The following is a 9,446-nucleotide window of genomic DNA, read 5'->3' as shown; positions in this document are numbered from 1 at the left end:
ATTTTATTTATTTATTTATTTATTTATTTATTTATTTATTTATTTATTTATTTATTTTGGTAATCTCTATACCCAGTGTGGGACTCGAACTCAGGATCCCGACATTAAGAGTTGCATGGTTTGGAGACAGGCCAGCCAGGCGCCCAACTCATCCTCTTTAACAGCTACTGAGTCTCCATAGTGTGAATAGAATACAGACTATTTGGCATTTTACTACCAGTAGAATCAAAGTGCTTTGCTTCTGTCTCTCCCCTCCCTCCTTTCCCTTTATCACTACAAATAATGAACATCCATGTCCCTTTCACAGAAAGCTGGGAAGTGGGCCTAGGGTGGGAAGAGCTACAGAGGCTGTTTGAAGACTGCTCTTGGCAAACATAATCTCATAAACCGTGGCTCCTGGGCCTGGTCGCATTTCGGAATCTCTCCGGGAACTTTTCACAAACACAATTCCAGAGTCCTGCCCCAGGTCTGCAGACTCAGAAACTCTCTGGTGGGGCCCAAGGTCGCCTGGTGATTCTGACGCCACCGTCCACACACTGGCATTTAGACACCCCTAGGCCCTCCACCAGCTGTGGGACGTAGGTGTGTTAGGTGAACAAAAGGAGACGAGCGACTCGTCCAAGGTTCCAGGCTTGGTGACAAAGCCAGGACTGGGCACAAAGCTCTCCTGACTCCCTGTCCTCAGGTACTCGCGGTGTTAAGGAGACAGATGCTTGGGGCGCCTGGGCGGCTGCCTTCGGCTCAGGGCGTGATCCCGGCGTTCTGGGATCGAGCCCCACATCAGGCTCCTCCGCTAGGAGCCTGCTTCTTCCTCTCCCACTCCCCCTGCTTGTGTTCCCTCTCTCGCTGGCTGTCTCTATCTCTGTCGAATAAATAAATAAAATCTTAAAAAAAAAAAAAAAAAGACAGACGCTTTGTCTTCTGCTTTCCCAACTACACCTTCAGGGAGGGGTTTTCGTTTTCCCAAATTGGGAAGCCGCACTATTAATATTTCAGTGGCTCTCCCGACTTAGGCCTGTGGAGGGTGGGGAGGGGAAATGTGGGTTTTAGAGCTGCACAGACCTGGTTTAAATCCTTCCTACCCCCCGGAATGGTAACACCCCTCACAGGTTTGCTGCCAGGATTAAATGAGGGGGACACAGGGGAAGTGACTCACACGCACAACACAAAAATCATTTAGCAGACATCACAGAGCCGGGATCGCCCTCATGTCATAATAGGAGCTAATGTGGTAAGAAGTGGCATTTTACCCACATCGCATTCACTTCTCAAAAGACAGGCAGGTGAGGGGAGTCTCCCTGTATTCATGTTACAGGTGACAGAACTGAGCCCCAGAGAGGTTAATAACTAACTTCAAAGGCGGAGCTACAAAGCAGAGGGGCTGCAGGGTTTGGAACCCAGGGATCTCAATGGAGTCCCAAAGATGCACTGTACCAACTAGGTCAATTTTATCCCAGAATTGGCTCATTTCAGCCTACCAGGGCAATGCCGTCCTCCCTAAGACTGAGTCTTGCATCACACAAGGTTCAACACAAAGATTCACACGCCACCTGCCTAAAGCTCAGCCCCCACAATCTCAGAACAGAGACCAACACCCGAGACTGGTCCCTTCCACCCCCCCCACCTTCACCCCTTCTCCCCACCAGGGATTCAAGACACAAGCGGGGACAAGTTCAGCGCCCCAAGGGTAACCGAGCCCAAGAAAAACACTTCAAGTTACTATGAGGCACTGGAGTTTATTATTTCACACGAAAGTTAGAGACCAAGGCCACAGTGTTGTTAAACACCTCCCCCTCCCCACCCACCCCCCCCGAAAACTCACCCCATCTCTGCTATAAAAACAGAACATAACAAAATACCACAGTTCAGGTGGAGTCAGGAACAAAGAGTGGCTCCAACAAAAACAAGACAGACACAAGACACAACATCTTTGCACGTTTATATAAAACTCGCCACGGCCCACAGAGAAAGCGGTCATGGCACGTCACAGAGACCGTGAACCCAGGGCACTGAGAGGTTCAAGACAGCTGCCACTTCTGGCCACGTCTTCTGGGCTCTGCTGCAGGAACTGGAGTGCTCAGGGGCCAGGCAGGATGCCTGACCCCACTCTGCAAGTTCACATCAGTGAGCTGGATGCGCTTTTGGTTGGGCAGGATGCCACAGACCCCCCTTCCAAAGAGAGGGATGCAGGGACAGGGCGGGGGGCACAGACAGCCCCCCATGCCTAAGGTAAGGAAGCCAGCCGAGAGACATTCCCTCTCCAGAAGGAGGCCCCTCAGTTGGACACAGTTCACAGCGTAAAGAGCCAGCACCCTTGCATTCACATGACATAAAGCCCCACAGCAACCGTTGCCACCAGAAAGCTGAGCGTAAGGACCCATCGGAGAAGCGGTGCCTGGGACAGAAGGCTGGGCTGGGGCTTCCCTCTGGGAGCCTCCGTGGGAGTTGAGTCTGAAAGAAAGAGGGGGGGCAATGTCACCAACAGGGGGACAGAGGTGGGGGGTGTGGGAGGTCACAGAAACACACAGCAAAAGGACCTCAAGGAGCCCTCTGGCCACTGCTTGGATACCTTCAAAGACAGGGAGCTCACTACTTCTCCAAGCTGTCCACTTTTCCATTTTCAGCCAGCCCACATTGTGAGAACACCCCCTCCAGGGGCACGAGGGGAGCCTGCTCTGAGAACTGCTGCAGGAGGGTAAAGACCCCTCTCCCTACCAAGTAGCCCATCCCGTCAGGACCGGCCTCATGCCCACGTTCCCAGGCACAATTCCACCACCAACAGGGGGTTCCACATGGTCCCGACTCAGGTGGGGAAGCCACAGGGCAGGTGGGGGAGGGTGGCTCCAGGAGCAAAGTCCTCAGTAACCTGCCAAGCAGGCGGCTAGGCTTCCCCTCTCTGTTCTGCCACCCCCAAAGCCCCCATCCCACCCACACGTGTGTCAGGTTCGGCGAGAGTACATTTCCTGGAGCACTTTGGTCTTTCTGGAAGTTTTCCAGATGTTCTCTCAGCACATATCCCTCTCTGAGGCACATGAGGGAGGGACTGACACGTAGTAAGATCCTGGCTTTCCTTGTCTTCCCAGTGCCCCATGCCACGGTAATAGCTAGAACTGGTCCCAGACACCCCACCCCACATCAGGGGGTCTGCTCAGGAACAAGGATGGGGCCGAGAAAAGAACCTAAATTAAGAGGCTTTGCTCATAGGGTGCCTGGGTGGCTCAGTCAGTTGAGCATCTGACTCTTGATCTCAGCCCGGGCCACGACCTCAGGGTCGCGAGTTCAAGCCCCACGTCGGGCTCCACACACACACACACACACACAGAGGCTCTGCCCATGACCTCTGCGGGTCCTTTGTGGGCACGTCTGTACTTCTAGCCAGTGAACTAGAACTTGGCGACCCCCTTGATTTTAGAGATGGGGAAGGACTGAGGTGTGGAGAGGCCGCAGAGCTGGGCCTGAGCCACACTCGGAAGGACAGCCCCGGGCCCCCACGCCTTCCTTCTCATTTAGAACACTCAGAAGACGGGACAGCCAAGAGGTACTGGCACAGAGAGCTGGGCCCCGGGCTCCCCTCCCGCAGAGCCCATCCCCGGGGTGGGGTGGGGGGCTCACCTTGCGCCCTGCTGCCAACCCGCCGGCGCAGCCCCGGGGCCTGCGAGGGGCTCCGGTCCTCGGCGTCCCGGCTCAGCAGCTCCTGCAACTCCTCGAACAGCTGAGAGACAGAACACGCGCAAGCCCGCCCCGGTGAGAGAGGGCGCCAGGCCCTGGCCCAAGGTGGCATTTTAAGTTGTGCTAGGAAAGGCTGAGGCCTTCACGAAATCGTTAAGAAAAACCTTGAGCCGTCCCATTCCTGTCACCCGGCTTTGAAGAGAAACTGCGACAGGTGCATTTGCGCCACCTGGCGGCTCCCCCACGTGCTCGCAGGTAGCCAGCATCCTGCCGCGAGGACACCCTATGCATCATGCCCTTCTCCCGTGTCCTGGCCACACCTGCGCCACCTGGGACCCCCACGGTGCCCACCGGGCCACACACCCGTGCACACACGACGTCAGTGTCGTACAACTGTGCCCGTCATATCCCCAGAGAACACGATGAACATGACCGGGCTGGCTCTGTGCCGGCTCCTGCCATCGGGACTGGATCGGCGGAAACTCACTGGACCCTCCCGACAACTCGAAGAGGTGGGTCCTAGGAGATCCTCAGTTTTACAGGTGGGGCCGCTGAGGTAAGCTCCCCCTGCTAGTCGGTGGCAGGACTGGAGGCCACGCGCTTACCCACAGCCCGCAGCCCCCCCTCCCCCCCGCCGTGGAGGAGCACGAGCCCCGGGGCGGGGGGATGGGGGGGGAGACAGCGGCCGCTGCAGGCCACCAGCCCCTCACCTGAATGTTGAGCAGAAACGCAGTCTTGGCCTCTTCGAGGACCCTCTGCCTGACCTCGGGGGTCATCTCCAGAGTGTTCATGCGGGAGCGGTAGAGCTGCTTGAACTTGGTGGCGCTGGCGATGCTGGGGAAGGAGAAGAAGTCCACGCCCTCCCCGGAGGCGGGCAGGTCCAGGGCTTTCTGCGCGATCTTCTTGAGGACCTGGCCCCCCGACAGGTCGCCGAGGTAGCGGGTGTAGGCGTGGGCCACCAGCAGCTCTGGCTCCTCGCGCCCCACCTCCCGGAGTCGCTGCACGTAGCGCCGCGTGGCCTGCGTGTAGGGGATGGCCTCCTGCCAGCGGGGGCCGTACCAGAAGACCATGTCCCACTCCAGGGCGGCCTTGCGGTGCAGCTCCTCCGGGAAGTAAAGGGGGGCGTAGACCGGGTTGTCCTTGTTGCGCTCGATCTCCTCCTCCAGGGCCACGTAAATGTGGTACAGAGAGGCCATCACCAGCTGGAACGGTCAGACGGGCAGGTCAGGCTGCTGGCCGTGTGTGAGAACCCCATCCAGCCCCTTCGCTGCTGCCTTGGCCAGAACCCTCGGGACCTCCCCAGGCGGGGCTCCCACCTCCTGCTGGGCCTCCGTACCCTCTGTGCACTGCAGACAGAGGGCGGGTCAGGGGAACATTCGACCATGCACTTGCTGAACCTAAAAGCCTTTTATTCCACTGGATGAGCACGCAGCCTAACTTACTCCTTATAAAAACCCAAAGGAGGAGATGCTATCCCCGCTTTACAGAAAAGGAAACTAAAGCTTGGAGAGGATAGCAGATGGTGAGACCTCACAGCTAGCAAGAAATGAAACTGGAGTCAGGCCCAGGCGTTGCTAGGAGCCAGCAGAGCTCTGGAGCAAGGGAAGATCTGAAAGAAAGCATTCACGGGAGCCTCCCAGTGCCTCTGGACTTTGACCTCTGGGTAACTATCTGTGGGGATGATTCTCCTTCCCAGAGACCCACTCTGAACTCCACCACCGCCAGAGGCTGGGCTGGGGGGACCGGCCCAGCACACCCTGGCTTGCGGATCTCCCGTTACACATTAATCCTCTAGTCTGAGTTTGAAGGAGGACAAAGTTTAGATGTTCCAGTTGAGGTTTCCGAGTTATTTCTGAGCCATCGACCTTCTCAATGGGACAGAAAGACAGGCAGCCTGACACAAGACAGCCTGGGTTATAGAGTGTGCCCACCCGGCTCTAACCTCGGCTCAGCCAATCGTGGGCTATGTGACTTGGGTAAGCCACTCACCCTCTCCAGGTGATTGAAGGGCTGAGTGTCAAGTCAAGCCTTGGTCCCCTCCCTGCCAAAGGGGACAATGATGTCCTAAAGGGGGCTGATGTGACACCCAAGGCCAAGCAGTAGACACAGGCTGGCCCTTGGCCCTCAGTTCCAAGGGCGCGGTGATAAATGTCCCCTCCATCAGCAGTATCTATGTGAGCGCTGGGTTCTCGCCCGGATCTTCGTGCCTACTTTGAACTCAGTGGCTTAGAGGCAAGATCCAAAGTCCCAGTGGCTGGGGATGGGATACCCCGGCAGCCACCTCCCTGGCTGCCCCCAGCCACAGCGCAACAACTGGGTGTATGCCATCTCTGTGAGAGAGGGAGGAGGAGGACGGGGAGAGGGAGCCAAGACTAGACGCAGAAGTCACAGGAGGTAGCCGAGGGCCCGACCCCCTAGAAAGGCATGACACGTGTCACGGAAGCATGTCTCCGGTTGGAAGCAGGGGGAGGGTGCAGATTGCAAAACGGAGAGGTGTGAGGAGTCGGGGGATCGAGCTCCCCACCCCAGCACCCTCTGGTCCATCTGAACACACCTCTCCTCACACGATGTCTGAACGCGCGACACCTGCCTGATTCTTCAAATGCCTGCCTTCTATTTGCATGAATTCCTCAGTCGTGCTGGGAAACAGCAAAATCCGTGCCTAGCAGGGAGCGGGTGCTTAACAAGGGCCCACGGTCACAATCCCACTTCACGGAGGAGATGCCCGCAATCTTACTGCGAGGAAGAGGTTGTGCTCGGGCTCGAACCCATGCCACCCCGTGCCTTCAGAGGCACATCAGAATTGGAGCCCCGGGTCTGATGGGAGAGCAGCGTCAGCTGGATGTCAGCCTTTCCCATAGACTCCCGCCAGCGACTTCACCTCTCTGGGCCTGCCCTTCCTCCTCTTCCTTACCCAGAGCTGAGGCACAGATTAGACATGAAGTGCCTAAAATGCCCAGCCCAGAACAGGTGCGCAGTTGATGGCTCTAGGGTCCCAGCCCCTCCACGGCCCTACCTAGCAGCCTGTGAATTCGCTGTGTGACCTTGAGTAGGTCACCTGCCCTCTTGAAGCCTCAATGTCCTCTGCAAAACGATTCCCTTGGACATGCCCATCTGGTCCCTCAGCATCCGTGGTCCCAATCCCCATTTAAACCACTGGCCTGAGCGCCTCGGACACACTCACACCCGTCACACCCTCCAGCAGGGCTGGTCCCACCGGGCCACGTACCTTAAAGCCTTTTCGGGTCACCTGGCCCTTCTGGAAGTTCTTCATGAACTCGGCATTCTCCGCCTGGACATGCACCTCCTTGGTGGCCTCCTTCAGGGCCTCTGACAAATCCTCGGGCATGCTGCAGAGGGGAGGGAGGGAGGGTGAACAAGCGTGGCTCTGAGCAGAGGTCCTCCCAACGCTGAGCTCCTGAGGGTGCTGCCTGCCCTATCAGCAGGCCTTCCAGCGGTATCAGGCTTCTCTGCAGAAGTCAGTCCAGGGGCGCCTGGGTGGCACAGCAGTTAAGCGTCTGCCTTCGGCTCAGGGCGTGATCCCGGCGTTATGGGATCGAGCCCCACATCAGGCTCCTCCGCTATGAGCCTGCTTCTTCCTCTCCCACTCCCCCTGCTTGTGTCCCCTCTCTCGCTGGCTGTCTCTATCTCTGTCAAATAAATAAAAATAAAAAAATCTTAAAAAAAATAATAATAATAATAAAAGAAGCTTACCAAATCTTTAAAAAAAAAAAAAAAAAAAGAAGTCAGTCCAGCCTGCCATCTACACAGGCTACATTCCCAACTGCCTTAGGACGCAGCCCCATCAACCCGCTCCAAGTCATTCGACCAACTGGGAAATCCTGGTACCAGTTATTGTTGGGGGGGGGAGGAGAGCTTGCAACGCCAAGCGAGAAGTAGCCCTGGCAATATGAACATTCATATTTCACATCATAATTGCTTTGATTGGCTTTAGACCCAAGATTTAATTCATTTACTCTGTTGACATTTCAGATATAAATCCGTTATCATGTTATGCTCATCATAAATCGTTTGAGTAAAAAAAAAAAAAAACTCTGCAAAACTCTGTTTTACTCAAAGAAAAAGTCCCTTTGTGGGAGTGTTTCTGCCCTATGTCTGTTTCCACCTCCCACGGAATTGTCATTTCTCCTTTCTCTCCTGCACCCTTTCCAGAAACATCACCCCTGCTCTGCACATGCTCATTCAACTGTTGGGAGAAGGGAAGGAGCCAGACTTGGAGGTGGACAGACTGTGGTTCCAATCCCAGCACCGACACCTGCTAGCCGGGGGCCCTTGGGCTTCTTGCCTCCCTGCACTGTGCAGGCCTCATCTGTAAAATGGGGGCAGGACAGCCACGGTGGTGTCTTGTTCAGATACTGGACCGCTAGTAGGAGGAAGACGTGGCCACCAGGGGGCTCTGGTAAGAGAGCCAGCCACTGTCACCCAGGCTCCTCGGCAGCCCCGGGGATTCTAGATTAAGCAGAGAGCACCTCCAAGGATATTAAAAAGTCCAAAATAATAATAATAATAAAATAATAATAATAATTAATAATAATAAAAACATGGATACCATAGAGACACTCCCATCTGGTCACCCACCCGGTGCCAGGGAGCTGGACGTGTATATCACCTTTCATCCCTCCAACGACCCCACCGGACGAGACGGAAACCCGGCTCCTCCCTCAGTCCAAAGCCCAAGGGACTCAGCGAAGAGGCTTCTCCGCTCTGTCTCAGGGAGGGACTGGAGACGCCCGGGAGAGGCTGGCCCCCCGCGCCCCGGTGGCTCCCTGCGCCCCGCGCTTGCCTGGCGGGCTGCGGGCGCTCCATGCTGCGGCGCTCGGTGCTGGCTCCGACGTCTCCAGACGCGCAAGAGGACGTGCGAGAGAGTGACGGTGCCGAGCGCGGCCGCGCCGTCCATTTATCCCCGGGAGCGGGTCACGTGGCGGCGGCCAGCAGCTGATCCCCACATTCAGCCCGACGTTGCAACACCCGCGCCACGCCCGCCCTAGGCCAGCGGGGGTGGAGGGGGAGCGGTCATATGACCCAAGGAAAACAAAGCAATTTAAAACAGGACGCTTAAAAAAAACAAAACACAAAGAAAACACCACTCTTCTGGAAAAATGAGCAGCCCTGTGATTGCGTCCCCCAAGCCCGGATGGGACTTGCTTGCGCACCCTAGGATTCTGAAAGGTCCAGAAAGCTGGGAGGCGTGCATCTCAGAGTAGGAGGCTAGTGGGCAATGGCCGGGACTTAACAGCCCCAGACCCTGCCTGCTGTCTCCTCCCCGCCCCGTGCTGGGAGCCTGCTCTCCCTAGATGTCACCTCTCCCCAGGGGACCCTCTGCTGACAGCCTGCCTCCTCATTCTCACTTTATTTAGGGCCTTTTTTTTTTGAGCCCTACTAAGTGTTAGAGACTGTACTGTGTTTATGGTTCATCCCTACAACTATTCTGTGGGGTAGATCACCACTCCTCTACGGACAGGGAAACTGAGGCAGGGGGTAATGAAATGGCGTTCCCAGGGTCACACATAAAGCAGGAAACTGGGACCCAAACCTGGGAGTGTGTCGAAGTCTGCCCTCCTCCTCCAAGCTGTCTTAGCACTTGCTACACATGCAACCTGAGAGCCATGCCCGTCACACAAACTACATCCCTGCTTGCGTGCCTAGGGCGTGCTTCCAGAACTTGGCACAGCTGACTCCTCTCTTCGCAGGGCCAGCCCCATCAGAGCTGCTGTGGAACTAGGTCTGCAGGAGATGGATCGCTTCAGTCCGGGGGA

General features: G+C 56.3%; 1 protein-coding gene across 2 annotated transcripts; it reads right to left on the bottom strand.

Annotated features, from left to right (window-relative positions):
- Positions 1-1,918: 1,918 nt before the first annotated feature.
- HMOX1 (heme oxygenase 1) lies at positions 1,919-8,626 on the bottom strand. 2 transcript variants are annotated; one of them, XM_011232764.3, is made up of 5 exons: positions 8,474-8,626; positions 6,899-7,019; positions 4,380-4,871; positions 3,613-3,712; positions 1,919-2,451 (listed from the first exon to the last, which is right to left on the bottom strand). In XM_011232764.3, the coding sequence occupies exons 1-5, from the start codon at positions 8,494-8,496 to the stop codon at positions 2,321-2,323; spliced, it is 867 nt and encodes a 288-aa protein (XP_011231066.1). In that variant the 5' UTR covers positions 8,497-8,626; the 3' UTR covers positions 1,919-2,320. The 2 variants fall into 2 exon arrangements, with proteins under 2 accessions (XP_011231066.1, XP_034499890.1); XM_034643999.1 differs by lacking the exons at positions 6,899-7,019; positions 8,474-8,626 and adding an exon at positions 5,067-5,079.
- Between the last annotated feature and the right edge of the window lie 820 nt (positions 8,627-9,446).

The sequence above is a fragment of the Ailuropoda melanoleuca genome, chromosome 15, assembly GCF_002007445.2.
Source record: "Ailuropoda melanoleuca isolate Jingjing chromosome 15, ASM200744v2, whole genome shotgun sequence".
Taxonomy (NCBI): Eukaryota; Metazoa; Chordata; class Mammalia; order Carnivora; family Ursidae; genus Ailuropoda; species Ailuropoda melanoleuca.
The sequence above is the reverse complement of the archived record's forward strand: the minus strand, read 5'-3'. Positions and strand labels throughout refer to the sequence as shown.